We start from the raw sequence: 24479 nt of genomic DNA, 5'->3' as shown, positions 1-24479 counted from the left end.
TTGGATTGGAATATTTTGGAAAACCGATCCGGACAGTTTTGCAATATCCACTTCAAATTTTCTGAACCAGATTCTTTCGGTTTACAATATTTATACAAAGAAAATTCAATTAGTTTAATCTTCTACAGATGTTCTATCGTTTGAAATCAATAGAACCGTTTCGATCCGGGACAGATCGCAAAAAAAGTTGAAAAAATCCAACTTTTTTTTTATCCGTTTGGACAAAAAACACGCGAACATTTGAATCGTTCACGTGAAACAAGTATGAAGCACATGGATTGAAGATAATCCCCAGAACAATAGAAACCGTTCCAAACCGTACCGATCCGTTGAAAATTATCCGGAGTGGACACATAGCTTATAAAGCCACCAAATGTTTTAAAATAAAATAAAGTGATTGCTTCCCCGGTAGAAGAGAGGGAAAGCTTCCAAAAGAGCATCTCACAGGCTTTGCTTTCTTATAAGCTCCTGATTTGTCACGAGCTCCTGATCTGTGACGTTTCGAATGTGATGCAACTTTTAGAATGCTATGATATTTTTCAAAGGAAGGGAGAGAGAAAAAGTGAAAATCACGGGAAAAGAAAGAACACACTCAGAAGGAGTGTATTTCATCACTATTTTTTGTAAAAGTTCACGTGATAACACGAAAGAAAGCACGCAGAGGGAGCTCAATGTAAACAAACATTTCGTAAAAGTCTGCACTCTGCTTCGTTCGTTGTGGATCATGGTGGGCTTGACTGAACCTCAAGATATATGGTCTCTCTAGACATTTTTCTTGCTTTCCAATTCTGTATTATGATTTGAAAAGAAATGTAAGAGAGTAATGTATTTCGCTATTCAAAAATACTTGATAAACAAATTCAGAATCTGTAAGTAATTAAAAGAACAATTTTCAAGATAACCCTGTCTCACCACGAACGATACTTTTGTTAATATTCCTGTCTCAGTCAGTGGAATTGTCTATTATAATTTTAGACAATGTAAAATTCTTTATAGCCAAATTTCGGTAAAACTTTAACCGAATTCCACAAGCGAATTCAATAATTACTTTTACTGAATTAGCTAAACTTTTTTCAGAACCGATTCGGTTAAACAGCCGAATTTAACCGATACCATTTTACAGAAATTCGGTTATATTTTTGAGAGGATCCCTAAGATATAAGCGAAAAAGGATTAATTAATCGAATATGGTACAAGGATTAATGAATCGAATATAGGAGATCAAATAATCGAATATAGGAGATTAAATAGTCGAAGGGCTATTTGACTAAACGACGGCAGCTATCCGATTGTAACACTTATACTATTTAGTCGAATAATTAATCGAATTTCATAATCGAAAATCGATTACATTTTTGAGAATATCCCTTAATGAGTTTCCAATATAATCACTGGGAAAGCTTATTATGTGGTCGAACAGATTAGTTTCTTTATAAATGCTTTCTTGGAGCTAAATTTGAATTTTATTGTTATAAGTTCTCTTTGAAAATCTAGCCTCCCTTATGAAGCATTAAAGGATATTTTTGAAATAACCCTATCCTTATACGCAGATACTTTGCTCTAACAAATATACTCTTTATAATATTTTGTTCATTTTTAAGTTTTCAAACTTCTGCCAACATATCTGGAGGATGTACTTTGCTTTTCAACGAAAATTACAATATCATCGATCTCCAAATCAAGCAACCCAATGTTCAAGGCTGGGTGAAAGTTTCAGAAAGTTCCCATATAAAAAATGGAATGATCGAAGTCCTTAAGCTTCCATTCGGAAGCCATCATGAATTTCGTGGTTTAGCTGAAACTCAAGATAATAAAATTATCTGTTTGAATAGTCAACAAAGTGTTACAATTAGAGGTAATCTTTTATGATAAATATCATATCATGTACACTTGCATGCAATCCTTTGATGGAGCCACTCTGCTACATCTTTTTATAAAAGAATGATTTTTCATGAGGAATATGTATGCAGAAATAACATTTTATTTTAATGACTTTTTCTTATTTTTCAGAAATCAAACCTGGAGAAAAAATTGTCATTAAGCACCAAAATTGCTTCGTTCACGATTTTCCAATAGATGTAATTCCAGAGTAAGAATTATGTTGAATTTTCTCAGATTCGGTATGGTGTACAGATTCTATTTGAGGAAAAGTTTGAAAGTCAAAAAGCTTGAAAAATGTTTTAAAGGGACATAAAAGTACTAAAATGTAAACGTTGCGCAAACCACGTGTCGTTAAAGAGAACAATTAAAATCACGTGTCCAAAACAAACTTTAACACTTGAAAAAATCAAAATTAGCCATTTCTGTTTTGATTTTTTATTTTGACATGTGACATTTGTTTCGCTTTTGTATCCCGATGCATCATACGGTTTGTTTACAAATTTCGTCTGTACTTTTATGTTCCTTTTTAGTGAAGTCAAACTTTTTTACTATTACAGTTCAAATATTAAATGCATTCAAGAGAATTCGATAGCATTTATTTTCAACCAAGAACAGAAGAAAGATTTCAAGGAGATAATCCAGGTCAATATACGTGAGAATGAATTTGATGAATGGAAAGAAATTGAAAAGGAGAATTTCAAGATGATGAATTATTCTGAAGTGAATATTGGTGGTTTGAAAGAAGAAACAAAGCATGAAATTCAGTTTGTCGTTAAAGCCCCGGATGATTCTAAACTTATTCTCACGAAAGCAGGTTTATACACAAGGAGTAAGGCTCTTTTTAATTTCAGATACCTTATTACATGAAAATAAATATGGAAGTATTTAACGACCTTGAAATTTGCACGATCTAAAATTAACACGAATTGTTCTGCTTTTTCAAGGACACCACGTCTGGTTTTAAGGGCTCTGACCATAGTGAATTTTTCATAATTGCCGTGTTTAAAATGTGTTTTCTGACTGATGTAACCAACAAAACTATGGAATGTTATACATTTTCTGTTAGACAAACTATTCCTGAATCTGGAAATTCAAAAATTGCATTGAAAAAAAATGATGAAGAAGAAAATGAAGACTTTTGCGAGGAAGAGTATTTAAACTTTGAAGAGCTTAGTTTCGGCGAAGAAAAAACATTTTGAAAATTTTTTCGCAGTAGATGGTGTATCTTTTACCGAACAATAAAAATTTTTGCGGAAAATTTTTGTAAATGCTTCTTTGTCTTGAAATCTTCAAAATATTGGTTTTTCATGAATTTTTCATCTGGATTTTGCTTAAAAAAAACAGTCATAACTTTTGACACATCTTTTTCGAAAAATTTTCCGCAAAATTTAAAATAGTTCAACTTTTTGCGGACAGTGTAAAGAAATTTTGAAACAAAAAAGTTAATTACCCATTAAAACTAAACACTTTTTGTAAAAGAGGGTACATATTATTAACATCTTTTTAAAGTTCATAACGTCATTTTTGCAATTAAATTCTTCTAGTTACTAGTTACTAGTTCTAGTTACTCTTAAGGGATTCGATTAAAAAGCAATTTATAAAGGAAATTCTTTGTTAAAAGTGTTAAGGAACCTGAAATATAACTTTTATGTTCAAATACCAAAATCAATTTTTGGACTATGGTCAGAGCCCTTAATTAAGGGGGTTTTTATTAACACGAAATTTTATAATTCGTGTTAAGTACTTCCATATTTATTTTCATGTAATAAGGTATACTTTCTTTCTGCCTTACGCGCATTCATACTTTTAAGAATAAGAATAAGAATAGTAAAAATATCAGGCTGAAAATCGACTAAATGTCGCTAATGTCTTCAGAATTCTTTGAGGGGGGATTTCACAAATTGATAAGAATATAGGGTGGGAAAAATAAAACAAGCAGAATGAAGCATAATTGTTTTCGCTAATTATAAATCTCTAGTGATTTCTTCGTGATGAACATTAACTTCTGCGTGTTCTAAACGGTCAAGAATAAGAATATGTTAAGAATATTCTTAAGAATACTTCACCTGCAGCCAAAAATATTCCTTTAATTACTTTTAGTCTTCGTCAGTAAATCATTGATACTTGCATTTTTCTTTAATTCAAAGTAACACCTCACAGGCAACTCAGTCGTTGGCTTCCAAATATCACCTTAATATCGCATCCATTTGGAACCGACTCAGACGTTTCCAGATTTTTAAAGAAGTCTCCTAGTGGAGATAAATTAATCCGTTTCCAGACTGGAGACAATGAAGAATGTCGGTTGACTGAAATTAATTGTCGTGATTATGTCAAAAAAAATTTTTCGGAAAGCTGCGTTGTTGTACCCCAATTATACCAGCTTGAGGAAAACTCACCAAATCATCATATTGCAAAAACATTGGTTGAAATCGGGAAAGGAAAAGAGTCGTATATTTTGTCCAAAGTTGATTTTCACAGGCAGATATCTTGTATAATTGGTTTTAATCCGAATCAAATTCAGACAGATTTCGAGCATCTGTTGCAAGGTGGGAATGCTATGATCTTCTATCCTGCTGAAATACCTGCTATTTTCCTCATAACTTTACCAGAAAACATGGAAGAAAAAATCCAGCATGTCATGGTTAGGGCCAACGAGAATGCAAAAGCATTCCTTTCTATAAACGATGATCTACTGAAAGACGGAGAGGTTGTACTCATCAATGTTGTTGCTGCACTATACCATAAAAGAGAAGATATAAATTGTAAAGATTGTAAAGAGCTGATGATGTTTAAAGATGATCTCGAAACTGGCTGCAGTGAATGGTGGGAAGACTTCAAAATACAATGGAAAGAGGGTAACAGAAATAGCAATGTAAACAAAACAACAGTTTTGAAAACTGCATTTCGCTCTGTCGTAATGTCAGCCTCAGTAGATGTCAGATTCCCGCGCCTCTTTGCTGGAGGCTCAGAAATCATTGTGAAAAGGGTACTGACAGAGGATCAAAGAAATGCACTTGAAGATGCTTCAAAACGAAAAATAATTGCAGGTATGCTTCCCTTCATTCTCACACCAAAACATTACTCTCTCACCGAAACCTTTCTCTTTCTCTTACCAAAGCTTTTCATTATCTCACTGAAACCTTTCACTCCCTCGCCTAAGCTTTTCATTCTCTCGCCAAATCATTTAATTCTCCCTCCTGAATATTAGATTCTTTCACCGAAACCTTCTCTCTCTCTCACCAGATCTTTTCATTCTCACTCCAAAGCATTTCACTCTCTCATCAAAGCATTTCACTCTCGCACCAAAACCTGTCATTCTCTCACCAAGACATTTCGTTCTCTCACCGAAACTTTTCATTCTCACACCAAAGTATTTTGCTCTGTCACCAAAGCATTTCATTCTCTCATCAAATTATTACCTTTCTCTCTCTCACTAAAGCATTTAATTCTCTCTCTCATTGAAAAGTTGTATTTTCTCTCCAAAATATTTCACTTTCTCGCCAAAAAATTTCATTTTTTCACCGAAACTTTTCATTTTCAAACCAAAGTATTTCGCTCTCTCGTCAAAGCATTTCATTTTCTCTCTCATCAAAACTTTTCAGTCTCTCACCAAAATATTTCACTCTCTTACCAAAACCTTTCACTCTCTCACCGAAACATTTCATTTTCTCACAGAAGCTTTTCACTCCCTCACCAAAACTTTTCACTCCCTCACCGAAATTTTTCATTCTCTCACCAAAGGTTTTCATTCCAACACCAAAATACAGTGTGTTCCGCAAAAAAAGTATACTCAAATAAATAAAGTCAACTTTTGAGATAAATGATGATCTGTTTTGAATGATTTTTAAAACTAGCACAGCTATTCAGCTTTCTACTGTCCGAATTTCATTTCGAACAATTCTTCTTTAGTGAGATATGACGCTTTTACTACACCCTGTTGGAGTTTAAAAAAAGTCGAGATGCATCATTTTTATTACCAAAGAGTTAATTAATTTTTGATTGACAGGTCTGTTTTTTTGTCAATTTGATGAAACTTTGCATCTTGAAAGATGACCTATGCAGCTTGTAAATTAATTATCTCATTAACAAAAGGCTTTTTTTCCAAAGGAATTCTTTCAGCAGTGGAAAGAAGAAGAATTTTTCTTTCTTTTGCATTAAAAATTTAGATTTTTTTTATCTTTCTTCCAATTTGAAATTAACGTTACTTTTTAGTGAAGTAATTATAAAAAAATTTACCTGATCTCCGATGTTTAAAATCTACACCTTTGCTTACTTATGACTTGATATCTCTTGAATCGAAAATTCTCTTGCAATGAATTTCTGACCACAAAAAGCTTAATGATTGCTTTTAGCTGGTTTAAAATTTAAGCTCGATATATAGACAGTTTTTTCAGAGCTACGCTTTACTTTTTGAGTATACTTTTTTGCGGAACACACTGTATTTCGTTCTCTCATAAAAGCATTTTATTATCTCGCCAAACCTTTCATTCTCTCACCTGAACATTTCATTCTGTCAGCAAAGCACTTCATTGTTTTAAAACATTCATCTTTTTCTCTCAAAGACCTCATTTTCTCAACAAAACATTTCATTGTCTCTTCACAAAGACCTTTCATTCTCACACCAAAACATTTCATTCTCACACCAAAACCTTTCATTCTCACTTCAAAGCCTTTCATTTTCACACCAAAACCTTTCATTCTCATACCAAAGCATTTCATTCTCACACCAAAACCTGTCATTCTCATCAAAGCCTTTCATTCTCACACAAAAACCTTACATTCTCACACTAAAACTTTTCATTCTCACACCAAAACCTTCCACTCTCACTTCAAAACCTTTCATTCCCACTTCAAAGCATTTCATTTTCACACCAAAACCTTTCATTCTCACTTCAAAGCCTTTCATTCTCACACCAAAACCTTTCATTCTCACACCAAAACCTTTCATTCTCACACCAAAACCTTTCACTCTCACACCAAAACCTTTCATTCCCACTTCAAAGCCTTTCATTCTCACACCAAAACCTTTCATTCTCACACCAAAACCTTTCATTCTCACACCAAAACCTTTCACTCTCACTTTAAAGCCTTACATTCTCACACCAAAACCTTTCATTCTCACACCAAAACCTTTCATTCCCACTTCAAAGCCTTTCATTCTCACACCAAAACCTTTCATTCTCACACCAAAACCTTTTATTTTCACTTTAAAGCCTTACATTCTCACACCAAAACCTTTCATTCCCACTTCAAAAACCTTTCATTCTCACCCAAAAATCCTTTCATTCCCACTTCAAAGATTTCATTCATCACTTCAAACCTTCACTCTCACACAAACCAAACCATTTCACTTCCCACACCAAAACCTTTCATTCTCACACCACAAAAACCTTTCATTCTCACACCAAAACCTTTCATTCAAAGCCTTTTCACCTTCTCACACCAAAACCTTTCATTCTTTCTCACGCAAAACCTTTCACTCAAAAACACACCAAAACCTTTCATTCACATTCATCAACCACCAAAACCTTTCATTCTCATTTCATTCTCAACCTATGCACCCACAAAAATTTCATTCATTCCCACCAAAGCCTTTCATTCTCACAACCAAACCTTCATTCTCACATCAAAGCCTTTCCAAACACCAAAACCTTTCATTCTCACACCAAAACCTTCATTCCACTTCAAAAGCTTTCTTCTCACGCCAAAACCCTTTCACTCGCAACCAAAACCTTTCATTCCCACTTCAAAGCATTCATTTCTCCAACCAAAAACCGTTCATTCTCACACAAACATTCCACAAACTTCACTCACACCAAAACCTTCATTCCCACTTCAAAGCCTTTCATTCTCACACCAAAACCTTTCATTCTCACATCAAAGCCTTTCATTCTCACACCAAAACCTTTCATTCTCACATCAAAGCCTTTCATTCTCACACCAAAAACCTTCATTCTCAAAGCCTTTCTTTCACACACCAAAACCTTTCATTCTCACACAAGCCTTTCATTCCACACCAAAAAACCTTCATTTCACAACCAAAACCTTCATTTCTCACACAAAAACCTCACCAAATTTCATTCTCACACCAAAACCTTTCATTTCCACTTCAAAGCATTTCATTCTCACATCAAAATATTTCATTCTCACACCAAAACCTTTCATTCCCACTTCAAAGCCTTTCTTTCTCACACCAAAACCTTTCATTCTCACTTCAAAGCCTTTCATTCTCACACCAAAACCTTTCATTCTCACACCAAAACCTTTCATTCCCACTTCAAAGCCTTTCTTTCTCACGCCAAAACCTTTCACTCTCACACCAAAACCTTTCATTCCCACTTCAAAGCCTTTCATTCTCACACCAAAACCTTTCATTCTCACATCAAAATATTTCATTCTCACACCAAAACCTTTCATTCTCACACCAAAATATTTCATTCTCACATCAAAATATTTCATTCTCACATAAAAGCATTTCACTATCACTATAGTACAATGCTCATAGTTAAAATAGTATACGGTAAAAAACATAAATTGCCGTTAAACTCTTTTTAAATACTTTCGAAGCGGCTTTCTTTGATCTTCAGGGGCGGATACAGGGTATGTGAACACACACTCAATTTTCTCAATTCGAAAAATTAAAAACACTAAAATTGTTTTCTATAAATTTTTTCTTATAGAAAAAATATTTTGTTCTTTCAAAGAAACATAAATGCTTTCTGTACACAAAATGTTCAAAAGGTACATCTGTTGATACGTTTCACTTTCTGTGTTCAAAATGACGTCAAAGAAGCTTTTGTTTGAGTTAGAGAGACTCTCCATCGTAATAAGTTTACTGAAGGAGTCGCATTCATCTTGTTATCATACCTCAACGGTGGAGATTATTTTGGCAGAATTTCGTGACGATAATTACATAGTTTTGCATACTTTTCACGAATTTTCATTCCTTCAGACTTGTGAGACCACTTTTTCATACCCTTCACACTATCGCGATTTACGTGTAAACAAATTGAGGATTGAGCAAGGGCGCGAAGCGCCCGTAGTGCAATCCAGATTTTATAAGATAAAATCAAAGCCTAAAGATAAATACTGGAATAAATAAATAAATGAAATAACTCAAACCAAGCATCTTTTGAAAAAATAAATTAGTCGAAATTTTTCAAATTTTTTTAAAGAAAAGGCAACAAGACTTCGATCCCATCACAAACTAAGAAAAAGGTACTAAAGTTAAAGCTTTCGAGCAAGCATTAAGGAAATACAAAAAGTAAAAGACAACATGAATAAGTTCGATTGAACTGATATCGTATATTCTTTTAATTAAAAACTCAAAATAGATACAAATCATTTGTTGTAACCACCACGACTCCCATAACCTGAAGAAATAGAAGAAAAGGAAATAAATATCAATGTCGCTATAATCGGGTAGGGATTGGGTGGGCAGTATTTATCTTTAGGCTTCGATTTTATCTTATAAAATCTGGATTGCACTACGGGCGCTTCGCGCCCTTGCACAATCCTCAATTTTATGACGATAAAATCTCCGCCAGATAAATACTGGAATATCCGCTATGACTGGCAAGAAATAAAAGTCATAACTGAAACCCACATCGACCTCTCTTCAAAGCCCTTTATGACTGATGCTAAGAAGTTTCCGTTGAAAACTATCGCCCGAACTCTCCCCATCTACTGGCCTGAAATAAAACTTTTGAAATGTTGACTCTCGAGTCCAATGACCTCGTTCCAGAATTTCCTTGGTAGAAATACCCAAACTTTTAGCCTTTGAGGAAGAAACTGACCGTGTTGAGTGCCCCTTGAATTTTTCAACATCAATACCATGACACCGGGTCATGGGGAGAAATATGACTAACCAATAATTGGCCTTTATCTCTTCCCCAGCCTTTGCATCTATCTAGGTATAGTTTTAGATTGGTAAGGACACATAAAATAGGATCCTGAGGAAAGGCTATAAACTCAACAGGTGGTTTCATTTTACCCGGTCTGGCGGTCTTAGTAACCGCTCCAAAATGAAACACAACCGTCTCACTCGTGGTAACCATATAATCTTTGTCTAGAAACTTGATTTCATGTACCCTGCACACCGAAGTTAGGGCCAAGAGCATAGTGACTTTCAGAGTAAGCATTTTATCTGACAAATCATTACCCAATGACTTCAACTATCTAAGAACAGTCTCAACATCCCAAACAAAGCAAAATCTAGGTTTCGGACATCTTTCATTGAACACAGCGGTAATTAAAGTAGTAACTTTAGGATGACTGCCAACTCTAGACCCATCAATAGGGTCATGGTAAGCCGAACTGTAACCTGCAATCGTATCATACTGTAATTCTTGTTAAAAAAGATCTGCCAAGAAGTTTAAAATTTCGGCTACAGGGCATTAGACAGGATCAACTTGTCTCCGCAAACATCAGCCAGACCACTTAGTCCAGGCGCACTGGTAACGAGACCTTGTACCTTTTCTACGGGAGGATTTGATAAGGTTGGAAGCCCCCTCTGATAGCTCACAATCAAATCCAATTTCCCTGATACTAACCAGACTGCTAATCTTAGACTATTGTTTAACAGCAATGGATGACCCTCGTCCTTTGGATTTTTCAACATATCCTTCTGAAAAGGTAAAAGTATTGGATTCCTTATTGATATTTAGAGGAGCTTGGGTAACCATGGTTGACCCTGCCACACTGGAGTTACCAAAATCAGTGTAGCTTGATCTACCTCTACCTTCCTCAGAACCCTTCCTATCAGAGAGAAAGGGGGGAAGGCATAACCTTTGGGCTGAGACCATCTTGTCTGAAAGGCGTCCCTCCCTATGCTGAACGGACCCAGCTTCCAAGCAAAATACTTTGGAACTCTGGAAGCAAATAGATCTACTTCTGGTATCCCCAGAACCTGACACACTTGATTGAATATTGTTGGGCAGAGCATCCACTCGCTTGAGTCCTGTATATGGCGAGACTCGTAGTCGGCTATAACATTCAAAACCCCTGGAAGATACTCTACTGTAACTGTGATCCCTTTCGACAACAGAAGGTTCCATAACTCCCTGGTCAACAGACAAAGTTCCTGATTCGGAGTACCTCCCTGCTTGACAACATAGGACAGAGCTGTGAGATTGTCCATCTGGAGATGAAGAAACTGTGTAGAGGGAAATATTCCTAGAAAGGTCCTCACAGCCAATAATGCTGCTTTGAGCTCTAGTATGTTCTAGTATGTTGATATGAGTGCCCCTCTCCAGTGGAGACCAAGGCCCCCCTGTTCTCTGACCACGACAGACTGCACCCCAACCCTCCTTTGAGGCGTCCGATGCTATCACCAGATCTGGATATGGAGAGTCCAATCTCTTCCCGTTGCTCAGATGTAGGTTTTCCACCCACCAAGAGAGCTCCTCTTTCATCTCTTCTGATACCTCCACTTTTGTCTCGAAATCGTTGTTGACAAGCCACGCCCTTATTTGGGTCTGCTGAAGAATCCTGAGATGAAGCGGGGCAGGAAGAACCGCTACTGCTGAAGATGACAGTTTCCCTATAATCTTTGCAAGGGTCCTCAGAGAAACCTTCTTTTTCTCTATGATAGATTGACACATGGCAATTATGTTTAATTTCTTCTTTTCTGGCAAGAATAGCATCATCTTTTTTGAGTCTATCACTACCCCCAGAAACTCCATTTGTTCATGTTTATAGTGAAACCTAGACACTGTAGCACGAAAATCAATGAGTCCCTGGCAACCTCTATCTCTTCCTTTGATCGACCCATTATCAAAATATCGTCCAAATAGATCACTAAACGAATGTTCAGTCTCCTGAGTAAGGTCATTGGAGTCTTCAGAAGTTTTGAGAAAATCCTGGGAGCAGGAGCTAGTCCGAAGCACAGGCAAAGAAATTGATACAGCTTCCCTCGCCAATGAAACCTGACATACTTGACATACTGTGAGTGGTCCCTCAGAGGAACAGAGTAATAGGCGTCCTTGAGGTCCACTTTCACCATCAAATCGTTGGTTTGGAGAAGATCCTTTAACAGATCTAAAGACTCCATCTTGAAGTGTTGGTAAGGGATGTACTGATTCAATTTCTTTAAATTTATGACCGGACGATATCCTGAATCTTTCTTCTCTACTACAAATATTGAGCTTACAAATTGGCCTGGTATTGGGGAGACTTCCTGGATTGCACCCTTCTGGATCATCTCCTCTACCTCTTTGTCTACAAGCTTCATCTCGTCCGGTTTCAATGGACAAGCAGGTGGAATTCTGGATTGAAGTGGTTCCTCCATTAAGGGAAACACTTGATCTTCCCTACCGGTTTTATGTGACCCTCTGGCATTATCGGAAACATTCCCCTTAAGGCTAGATGAACCTTCCCCAGCTTGTGAAGTGGGATAAAATTTGGAATGGAAACATCTCTTACCTCCTCTGTTGCCTGAATTCCACCCATTCTGAATGACTGCCCTCTGCCTCTTGCACCTCTGAGGCGAGGGCTCCACCGAAAGGGCCATCTTCCACCCGAAAAATTGCCACCACGACCGTAACCATTATTGTAACCAACCGTATGATGGGACTGTCCACGTGGGTAACCACGCCTACGTCCACGTCCTCGGGTCTGCAGACCAGATTGAGGCTTCTTCAGTGCGGTAAAAGCCGTCCGGGCTTTCGAACGAATCGATGAATTTTTCGAGAGTTCCTCATCAAAAGAAGGCCCAAATAGTTCTGGATTCCCTGGGTTATCCAGTTTAGTCCTTGACCATAGGTTGACTTGTTATGAGGCTGGACAGTACCTCCAGTCTTCGCTGGTAAGAAATATCATTGAAGCATTGAGCAAGTAAAATTATAGTCTGATCAAATAATCTTGCGGGTTCTGCCAAGGTGTCCTCCTGATCATTGTCCAAGAGCGCCTGGCGCTATGACTCAACCATGTCCCAAATGATGCACATAGGACCCAATACCGCATGGACACTATCGTGTATGCCTTTGAGTGTTTTGTCCCTATGAAGCACGTCTAATTTAGAATGTTCTTGTAACAATTCCTTTATATGGGTGTCCAAAATTGGAACATTTTTTATGTTTATTGGCGTGGGTGATTCGTCTAAGATTTTTTTCTTAATCTGACAATTATTGACGTGGCTTGGAGAGATATTTATTTAGATAAACAGCCTGGGCTTCCCTCATCTCCCAGACTCTACCATCTTCGTTCTCGTCAAGTTCATATCTGGCTAATTTTGGGGCTGGTTGCAGATGACCGTCCAAAGGCAAAGCAGATCTCTTCCCAGTCCCAGTAGGAACATTTGTAGAAGCAGCCGTACTAGTAAGGGTGGGAGAGGTCAGAGTTTGTTGGTTTGTAGTAACATTCTCGACATGAACAGCATTCTCTTCAGTACCCCCAGTACTTGTTGATTCAGTAGCAGTAGATTCGTGAGATTTTGTTGCAGTTCTACGAAAAATACGAGAAAACATATTGAAATCCCCCATCAAGTAATGATTGAAAGACAACAAAACTGCCCTCTCTCAGCCACGTAATGGTTGCAAGGGTTTCTTGGTTCCGTTTGTTCCCCAACGCGCTGCGATGGAAGAGCAAACACAATCTATGCAGGTATCCTTCAATCAAGTAATGAAAGAAAGGATTATGCAACACTTTGTAAAATATCCAAGGTGATTAGTGGGATGATAATAGATAAAACCACAACTTACATTTCTTCCGACATCTTGTTTTGATTGCGAGAAAGCGAATTGAGGTCGATGTGGGTTTGAGTTATGACTTTTATTTCTTGCCAGTCATAGCGGATATTCCAGAGATATTCGGAGATTTTATCGTCATAAAATCACGAAGTTTTCTCTCTTTCTGAGTCTGATCTAAAGTTTTTTACAAGAACATAAACTAACATGAGGACATTTTGAAACTATGATTATGTGCTCTTATAAGTAGAGTGAATCAAAGGTGTTATATACATGTGTGTGGCATGTAGCGATGGGGTAGAGTATTCCTTCAATTATCGGATTCAAAAATCGGGATTATATTGGAAAAATTGGGGTAAACCGGAATTTTCACACAGTGATAAAAATTCCTGTATCCGCCCCTGATCTTAAAGCTAAAGAATTAATGTTCTAGTATTCTTATGGTTTATTTTCTTGTTTATGTTTCAATAGGACCCTATGGTTCAGGCAAAAGTGTAATCGTCAACCAAGCCATCCAGAAATTCAGCAAAAAGGAAGACTTTACAGTGTTTTACATCAATTTCGAAGAATACTCTTTACTCAATGTCCTTATGAAGAAAATGTGCCAAACCGACGGTGCCGAGTTCAATTGTGTCGTCGACCTTTCACCGCAGAGTGGCTCAGGCGAAATGTTATCGCTAAATGACTGTTTGAATTACATCTCAACAAAGTACAACTCTGGTAATGATAAAATCTATGCAGTCATTGATGAGTATGATAGTGAAGATATGAGTACTGAAGATGCAGAAGCGTTAAATACTCTTTTCAATTCGACTGTTTCCGATCAACTTCATGTTTTGTTAGCTATTCAAAGCTGCCAAAAACACCGAGTCTTTGAAGAAATTCAGCCCACTAAAGAATATTCTTCTTCTTCCCTTGATGAATTGAATTTTACCAAATTTGAGCTTCAACGTACCATGAGGTTTTCGTCTAAAATTGGAGATGCTATCAAGGAATCCCTTATTATGACTGAGAAGAAACAAGCAGTATACACTTTACCTAGCAATGAAGAAAAGATTGCCATTTCATCTGAAAATCAAGCGGTGGCTTCCTCCAAAGTTCAACCAACCGTGACCTTTGATCCACAAGTAATCCAATCAGTAGAATCTCCAAATCATCCACATCAAGAAGCAATCAAAGCTCCGACATTAAAGCTAGATGCGCTATGCAAATTATCCAATGGACCATCTGATAGTAAATCTAAAATCATCTCAACATTTCATTATCCAACAGATTTTCTGGATGGCTCTGGAGTTGAAGGTGATATCCCATATTTATTGCGTCTTGATGCTGTAAATGATGTAGAAAAGTTTGCATATTTCTTGACAAGTTTTGTTAAGAAGAAGCGAAAGCCAAACAAATGGATGTTCATCTGCAACTCTATTGAGTTACTCCCTCTTGCAAGATGCGCATTGGGTAATTCTGACGTTCGCTTTGTGGAGTATACAGATAATATCAAAGGTAAACATGCACCAAGTACAGAAACAAAAGAAACAATCATCGGAAAATGGCAAAATGATGTCGAAGCGTTATTGGTTGATTGTCGTGGGTGTAGAGGCATGGATTGTGATGAGGTACACGGCGTTTATTTTATAAGAGCATCCAAAATTTGAAGCATGCTGATTTTCTTCATTTTTTGCTGAAAGTTTGTGTGGAGAAATCTAGTTTGATCGGGACTTAATTTGGCGTTGTAGTTGCGTTGCAGGATATTTTTGGACAAAAATCTTTATTGCATATAAGCAAAAAGACGAGATTTTACGAATTGCGAAATAAATAAATTTTTGAACTTAATTTGGCGGACATAACTGCAAAAAAAATATTTTCTTTCCAATAAAATTTATTCCTTTTAAGGTAATAAGGTAATGTTGTTTACACTCAATTTGAATTTCTCTCTTTCTTCACAGGTGTTAGTTCTATGGAATGAGGAAGACATTCACAGTAGACATATGTTTGGCGAAGCCCTATCAAGAGCAAGAACTAAACTCTCCATTGTCACTGTTAAGGGAGGTACATTTTACAGTTTATCTTACTTTTGCGTCAGGCACAGCACAATTGCTTTTTTTTCGTTTTCAAAAACTGTGAATCAGTGTGAATTTCCATGGTTTAATGTTGTTGTTTTTTATTTGATTATATATTATGGACACAAATTTTCAGAAATTGCAGATTCCCATACGGAGCTGCCATGGCTTTTAGAGTGAATAAGTGCTATTGCTATGCGCGAAGTATCAGAATCTGCTCGGAGATTACCCTACCAGGGACTTTAATCCCGAAAGGAAAAGTTGAATTTTCCTCCCGTTACCCGTCCTGCACCTTTTGCACGCTTAACTCCCGCTCTGTTCGAGCAAAAACACGCTGCTCTTATGTTTTTCAGACCCATTTCTCAATTTTCGCAATTAATTCACAGTTGTATTTTCATGTCAGAATTTTTCAAATGACGTCATAACCCAGTTTTTCGCAACTCGTTTTTTTTTAACTCAACACTCAATCATTTTCGTTCATAGATATTTTCATTAGTATGGAAATAATGATTTAGTCTGCAGCTCAAAAAGAGTATATCCTTGTAAAAAAGAAAATTTCAAAATAAATCTGGACTATATTTCAAAATTGGGCTTTGAAAACATAGTAGATAAAAATTTTTGACTTAAAGATTTTCGATGGCTAGATATACTTGCAAGAAAGTGCTCTAATGGTTGACCCCTAAAATGTGTGTTTTTGTTGTTTTTTTAGTCGACAAGAAAGTTATTGCCAAAATTAAAAATACCGCACGCCTTTTTAACACAGACTTAAAGTTTTTCTCAATTTTTTTCATTTCATTAGGCAAATCAGAATCTAATTTAGATGAAGTAATTGAAACGCTTCAAAAGAAAAATATGGTTAACGATAAAACAGCTTTGTGCACGAAGAAGGCAACGGAGATACTGTTTGACATTGCAAAATATGAGAATTCAGATGATGCAAATTTCTATTCTACACGGTATGCCTATTAAATCACCTGAACAATTCAAGAGGATTTGCTACATGCCTTTTTATAAGAATACAGTTTATAAGAATATTCATGATGAAATTTGTTTAAAAAAATTAAGAATAATATGGGATAAAGTTTCCGCGGTGCTAGTAATGCGTATTTCAACTAACAACATGCTTACTTGGTTGTACACAAAATTGTAAAAATATTCTCTCCCAACAGTGTCATTTTTAAAGCATTTTTATCTGTAAATTGCCAATTACAACCCCGGAGGCTCAAAACTTTCACGAAAATGTCATTTTTTTGCTTCGGATATGCATTACATGTTAAAAATTTAGGTTCAATTTTAATCCTAATCTAAGAAATATTTTAGAATGATTTTCCCCAAATAGTTAAGAATATCCACGATGAAATGGAAAAACACCATTCTTATAAAAAAAGTTTAGTAATAAAGGGGACCTACATATATATTTTTTTGGGATGGGGTGGCATTTACTGTAGCCTTTTCCTTCCATTACATCTCTCATACATGTGCATTTATTTCATTAAGGGGGTAGTCATATGAGATTTTGAAAATTGGTGAAAAAATTATCAATTTCGGGATTTAGGGCTTTTTAGAATCCTTTATCCTTCCTGAACATACCCTGAAAATTTCAAGGCCGTAGCATAAATATCTGCCGATATATTGGGTTTCTTATGAGCCCTGATATACAATTTTCTCCTTAGCAACGGGAAATCGCATCCGTTGCTAGGTAGGGCCTCATTTCCGTATGGCTGCTCTAAACATAGCATCATGACATACCAAATGAAAGCTCTTTTTACGCCCTTTTTGGGCGTCTAAGTCAATACCGCCTTTTTTCCCCGGGATTTCTTAATATGACGTAATTAAAGATGGTAACCGAAGAAGTGGTATTTTCAAAAACATTCACATTTTGGAGGCAGTCACAAGTCAGCTGTGTTTTTGACATGGAAACTGAGCTTATGTATTGTTTTGGATTGAATTATGATATTATTGAATGTTTCATTTCATTTCTCACATCTGGGAAAGCTTTGGAAGCCTATATTTTGAGTGAAAGCAACAATTCGATTCTGCGAACTGATGTTTTCGAACAGTAAAACTTGTACATCGAAAAAAACTTTTCAAAGTGATGGACTATAGACTTTGAATAAGGTTTGAAGCAAGGAACCAAACACATTCAATGATGTATCCATTATGATTCTTAAATCCAGTGGAAATCTAGTCTTTGATGAATCATGGCACTCATGGTGCCAGAGGCGATCCTGGAAAATTGAGTAAAACTATGCATGATTGACGTTCAACCTGAAGACACGTTTCCCTAAGATCAACACTGAAATTCAACTGTAAATGATATAAACAGATTTGAGAGAGCACAAGGATGATATATTTTGTTGGCAATATGTTTTTTGATGAGAAAATGCACTTTTATTGACTTAAAGCCATGTTTACGCGTTGTACGCAGAGTTGACGCAAAATACTTGGAGATTCCCGGAGCACGTGAAAGGCCATTTTTTTCAAAAAACTTGGACTATTTTAGTATTTCCAGTACCTTTTCAACATTAAAAGTTATGTATCAATCCATTTTGGTCAACCACAGTAAAAATTTTGTAAAACGGTCAATGTATCGCAGAAAAATTGAGAAAAACCTCTATTTTCAACTTTCTGCGCCGTTTTCTCAAAACACGTTTTAGGGGGTTTTCGCGCGGTTAGTGTAAAACGCAGGTCACAGGTCACAGGTCAACAAAGTGCAGACCGGAAAAAAAGATAATAAGATCATAACATAAAATCAATACATAACTCATTAAATTACAAAAAAGTAATACATGTTATTTAGATTATAAAATGACAATTGAATAGAATAACAACCTAGTGACACTTACTTACAAAAATAATGACAAAATCATAAAATATGATGCCTAACAAGACAAAAGCACGAAAAATATTTATTATACAAAATGTGATGTGGATGGTGTGAATGGATAAAAAATGGCACCAAAACAGAAGCTTGCATGGTCCTAGCCTGGAGATCCATGCTATGATTTCTTATTCTATATACTGATGGCGAAATATATAGCATGGTATGGGCTGACAGTTTGAATTTCCCATATCCTAATAACGGTTGAAAACACAGCCAATCAAATCCTGTTATTGTTTCACTGGTCACACTTTCTTAAAGAAAGCGCAACTTCTGAAATTTGGTTTTTATTTTAGTAAGTGAGGACAGCGCTAAATTCGAATTTCCCACTGTAAATTTTTTGAGTCCAAAATCGGACTCACAGCTCTGACCCGTCAAGTATTCATCAGATTTAAAAAAAATACGCAGACGGGTTCCTGTCTAGCATGGTCCCTAAGAGAGTGGTTTAAGGATGGAACTAATTAATTATTCAGTTATTATTTTAACGTCTTAATGACAATTTTTGACAAAAATATTAACATAATCATAAAATCTGATGCAAGAAAAGACAAACACACGAAAAATATTTATAATACAGAATGTGATGTTGATAGTGTGAATGGAGATAAAACGGCACCAATCATGCTTGTGAGTCCCTAAGCGAGTGGTTTCGAGGCTACAACTCTCTCATTCCAATTGTTTTCCTGTAATGCAATTTTTGACAAAAATATTGACAGAATCACAAAATATCATGTCTTACAAGAGAAAAACAACAAAAATATTTAGCATACCGAATATGATGATGACAATATGGCTGGATATAAAATTACACCAATCAGAAGCTCGTGAGTTCTCTGAGAAGGTAGTTTTAGAGCGATGTGTTTTATTATATGTAACCATCTATAACATTACACATTAAATGGTAATCCCTTTACGTATAATATGCGTTTCTGGTCTGCGTTATACACGGCGCACCATGCGAAAGACGATAAAGCACAGGGTTAAATTTGATGTTTGAAATGGTTTTACATGGATAAATTGCTGAGAATCTGTTTTTGATACTTCTTTGTGTTTCCAACATTTTCCTCTGCAATGCATTGATTAGAGTCAACCGCATCACTGACCTGTGACCTGTGACCTGCGACCTTGACCTATGACGTTACACTAAGTTTTTCGCGCACCTGTCGCCTTTCAGGATTAGAAAACTATTGACTTGAAATTCAGGTAGTTTTTCCATTATGGTAAGTTCAGATGAATGAAGCGTTTTTCAAAAAATCATTTTTGACTTTTAAACGAAAAAGTACAAATTTAGGTTCCAGACCCCTGGCTTGAAATTTTGAAAAATTTTTCCACTCATTCTGGAGACTTTCATAATATTAACCTTCACCAGAAAAAATTTTTTGAATAGCTTTCTTAGCTTTTCCTAAAAAGGTGACACAATATTTTTATAGCCTTTACCCCCTGGACGATATTACCCCCGTCTTTGCTATTTTTAGAATTTTTTTTTTAATTTTTCATATCCTTTATAGTTGTGCTACAATTGTGGAAAGTTTCATTGAAAAATATTTACTACTTCACAAGATATAACAAAAAGTTTAAAAAATGACATTTCAAATTTCTCATATGACTACCCCCTTAAAGTAATTTTCTTTAATTGGGAGCATAATCAAATTATTTATTGAATTTGTCTGATTTTAGTCAAATTGCCATGGGCTTGCTGGAAAAAAAGTTTAAACGAAGTGCCAGTGAATCCAACTTAACGAGGTAAGTTTTAGAACCCAAAAGAACATAAGCTGGTTATGTACATTTTGATATATCATCAGCGGTAAATACAATTTATTGGCATGTTTGGTTTGCTATTTTAGTACTTTAAATTTTGCTTTTTACTTAAGCCTTGGCATATATTTTGCTTTTTGATATTTTTGATTACACCTATCTTTTCTTAGCGGCGCGGTCAGGTTTTAAGGAGACTGGTAATGAAGTTAGATAAAAAAAACTTCTTTTTGAAAATTGAAAACAGAAGCGTAAGAGCACCATTGTGATAATTTAAGATACCCTTGCATTGAATCAGGATATTTAAATCTCTAGTTGAGCCCATTTTTCTCTATGGATCCAAGACTCTGCAAATCAACAACGGTCTCCCCAGAATTTCTAACGTTTTGGTTAAGAGAAAGCTAGCTTTTGCAGGGTGTTGTTTCCGTTCAAAAGTAAAGTAACCTCAGTTCTTTTGCTTTAGTGTCCTATTGGTCCAAAGCATTCGAGGAAACAAACGTTTCTCGACATACAATCTAAAGCGGGAAACAGGCCTGGAAACGCTACAGCTCGGAATAGCAATGCCTGATCAGGAACTGTGGAGGGAGGGTTATTGTTTGTATTAGGCCTACTTCAATTTAGTTAAACTATTCGAATGCTATAAATAGTTTTCACTCTACCTCAGGGACTTGAGAAAATATATCGTATATAGAAAATATAGCTTTGGCTGGAATTTATTTGGTTTGTTTTAGAGACAGCCAAGAAATACCGTCCGCCGAGAAAAAAATATTCCTTTATTTAGTTGTAAATTCGTTACCAGTTTTCTCAAAAAACCGACAGCACTGCTAAGGGTTGATAGGTGTGTGTGTTAAATATAGTTATAAATTCACGTAGAAAGTGCTTTTAAAAATATAAAAGCACTACTGTAAAAAATTTCTTAAGGAGGCACGCTCAAGATGGCTTTAACAAAAAACATATCAAACTCTGTCGATGTGAGATGTGACTTACTCAAAAAACCTCCAACTTTGCCTTTAGATCGAGTAATGCAGATCGCATTGACAGAATGCACGAGAAGAAAACAACTTTAGAAGCTGGAGTAGCAGCAGCTAGGCTCAAGGTAAAAGTCTGATAGGCTAGAAAGAATAGAATATTCAACCTTTCCTAAGCAAGTAAAATTGAAATTCTTTTTTTTCGCACTGCTCATTTTTTGAATTCTCGTGACAAATTTTACTTTCAATATCTAGCGTTTGTATGGCTTCATTTCCCATTCAAGATATTCATCTTTAGCCCTTTTAGCTTCAAACTAAACGAGTAAAGCATGTTACGTTGAGAATGCCGGGAAAAAGTTGTAGTGTTTAATCCCAAAAACGCGGGTTGAAAAGTAAATTTTGAAAACGATTGAAGTATTACCAGTACTATTTGCAAAGTTTCTTTGTAGTTCTAAATCGTGCTGACGTTTCGGGCGTTCGCGAAGGACAATTTTTTCACAGGCTGATGACTTATCATAAACGTTAAGATGTTTATATACTTCAACCATATTGTCAATTTTACGTCTGATTTTCAGTGTCGGAAGGTTAATCTTACGGAGACGGAATTCGTAAGATTTTTTCTTGTACCTGCTAACCAGTCTCGTGGCCCATCGCTGAACACTCTCGATGGCATCGATGTGTTTGATGAGTCGTGTAGACCAAACGGCTTGAGCGTACTCAAGATGAGGTCGTACGAACGCTATGGTCGTACGAAAGAAAGTCAAAACTTCTGCTGATCAGACCAACGCTTGAGTTAGCTTTCTTGGTTTTATCAAAGATGTGTTCTTCAAAATTTAGTTCCCTAACGATAATAACTCCGAGATCTTTTTCTTGATCCACGTGCTTCAGGATTAACCCGTCTATGTTGTATGGATAGACATGTTTGATGTTCCAAAATTTTTCTCGTGTTAGCACGTGGTATTTATCTGGGTGGAATTTGAGTAGCCAGTCCTTTGACCATCTTTCCATTGCATCGATATCATGTTGCAAGCGAATGGCATCTTCAGCACTATTTATCTCCTCAACAAACTTAGTGTCGTCTGCAAAGAGGTACATACCAGAGCTTGTAACCTCAGGTAGATCGTTGATATATAACAGCAAAAAGTAATGGACCAAGAACACTTCCCTGTGGAACACCGCTGAGTCTTTACCTCCTTTAGAGTTTCCATTACCTTGACATTTGATATCGATCCGAAGAAAGATGATCCAGTCTACGTATCTTTGATACGTATGCGTTGGTTTCTTAGAATCTGGGTGTAGACTGTATGAAAAGCCTTGGCAAGTCGAATAGATAAATCTCCACTTACTTTCTGATATTGAGTCGCACATTTATCAAGTAATCATAATTGTGTGATGTTGATCTTTCCCAGCTCCTGTGCTTTGTCAGAAAGTAACTTTTTGTCTACTAGGAACTTCATTATTTGATCTTTAACAATTCTTTACATCAATCTACAATCAATAGATGTCAAGCTAACTGGCCTGTAATTTTCTGCCAAGTTCTTTTTTCCTTTCTTATAGATCGGGGATACGTGCGCGATTTTTCAATCATCCGGTAGTGTACTTTCTGGGAAGGATTTGAAAATAACAATGCATAGGGGGACAGCAATATAGAAAACTAACGCCTTCAACATAGCAGAATGAATCTCATCTGGTTCCAGTGACTTGTTGGGTTCACGCCTTTCAGTTCTTTTCGGACCATTTCAATGGTGAGATCGAAAGTTACACATGAGTCTGTACGTGATGCAAATTCTGGTAGTGGTCCAGTAGGCTCTTGTGTAAAAACACTACAAAATTGATTCTGTAGTACGTCTGCTTTATCTTCATCCTTATAACAGAGTGATGAGTTATCCTTCGGGTCAAGAAGGAGAGGAGAAATTTCTGGTTTTGTTTTCATGGAGCTTCGAATATGTTTCTAGAATTTCTTGGGACTTTTCTTCGCTTGATCATAGATTTGTTCTTCTAGCCTCCTTCTTGTATGTGCTATTTTTCTACTTACAAGGTTTCTTGTTATCACGTATTCAGCTCTACTTCTCTGTTCTGTTGATCTGCCAATCGACCTTATCCATTTGCGGTGGAGACGACGCTTTTCTTTGATGGTTTTTCGAAGTTCTGTAGAAATCGCAAATTTCCTCTTTCTTTTATAAGATTTTTCTTCTTTTGTGCATGGTACGTATTGGTTCCTAAGGTCAAGAAGTTTATCTCGTACCATATTCCAGCACTCATTAGTGTCTTCTGCCCTGCTAATGAAATCAGTAACTCATTCAGAATTTTCAAGATCTCCTTTCATCGCTTCGTAGTCTGCTTTATTGTAATTGTATTTCGCACCTACAGGCTCGGTTTCAAAATAACATTCAAATGTGAATGAGAGAACACTATGATCGCTTTTGTCAAGGGGGCTAGATCATTGGTACCTAAATATTTTCAAAACTATGTACGTTAAAATCAAAATACACCTCAAAACCTTCAAACATCGACCCCTTTCTCACATCTTACTGAAACTTTGAAATTGCAATTCAGGTGCTGAACCGTGGTTCGATTGATCAAATACGTGCTAGAAATCTATTCCCAAAACAATATGCTACTAACTTTCTTGAGTTAACGATACTTCGCTTTGCGAAAACGGAACGCTCGTTCCGAAGCCCCTTTCATGTTGATAAAATAGAACTTTGAAGTCTAACCATGAAGAAGAAAATACTACCATAAGTATAGGTACCTAAAAAGTATAGGTTTTATGACCTTGAATTCAATTGTGTAATCTCTAGGTCCAAAAAACTTGATTTTTTGAAGGGTTTTTTGATAAAGTTTTGAATAACTTCGAATTTTACGACAATTTGCGATAATTGAAATTCTTAAAATAATTTTATGATCGTATATTCAGAAGAGGTTGTAAAAAAGTGAATTATACAATATTAAATTAAGTTTGGTGACTAAGAGGTTTTAAGGGCGTTGTGTGGCTTTGAGGGGTATCCACTGGTATCTCGTTAATATACCGTTAACCAGGTTTTATGTTATAAACATTTGAGGTTTAACCTTAAAGATAATAATAAAGCTTTTGGAAAATTGGTTGCAAAACGATTACTTTACGCATAGTATAAGAAAGCCGCGGCTGGAATGATAACATCTGAACTTCTGTTGTTCTATCTCTGTCGTATTTGATGACTATTTTTTTTTATCAAGAGATCAGTAATGTAGCATCTTTAATGGTAAATTGTATTGG

At 36.1% G+C, this 24479-nt stretch overlaps 2 protein-coding genes across 2 annotated transcripts in view; both read left to right on the top strand.

The window, feature by feature from the left end:
• LOC136813407 (uncharacterized) overlaps window positions 1-20307 on the top strand; it is a 47142-nt gene extending 26835 nt beyond the window's left edge. Inside the window, exons 3-10 of the mRNA XM_067069926.1 lie at window positions 1602-1855; window positions 2011-2089; window positions 2439-2710; window positions 4029-4928; window positions 14037-15178; window positions 15509-15611; window positions 16422-16578; window positions 20181-20307. Coding sequence (XP_066926027.1) covers window positions 1602-1855; window positions 2011-2089; window positions 2439-2710; window positions 4029-4928; window positions 14037-15178; window positions 15509-15611; window positions 16422-16578; window positions 20181-20250 — 2977 coding nt within the window. The 3' untranslated portion in view covers window positions 20251-20307. The remainder of the gene's footprint in view (window positions 1-1601; window positions 1856-2010; window positions 2090-2438; window positions 2711-4028; window positions 4929-14036; window positions 15179-15508; window positions 15612-16421; window positions 16579-20180) is intronic.
• The window catches only part of LOC136813408 (coiled-coil domain-containing protein 60-like), a 108665-nt gene that overhangs the window by 62685 nt on the left and 21501 nt on the right, over window positions 1-24479 (top strand). The gene's annotated exons all lie outside the window — the stretch shown is intronic.

Source organism: Clytia hemisphaerica, unplaced genomic scaffold (assembly GCF_902728285.1).
Source record: "Clytia hemisphaerica strain Z4C2 unplaced genomic scaffold, Clytia hemisphaerica genome assembly, whole genome shotgun sequence".
NCBI lineage: Eukaryota > Metazoa > Cnidaria > Hydrozoa > Leptothecata > Clytiidae > Clytia > Clytia hemisphaerica.
The sequence above is the reverse complement of the archived record's forward strand: the minus strand, read 5'-3'. Positions and strand labels throughout refer to the sequence as shown.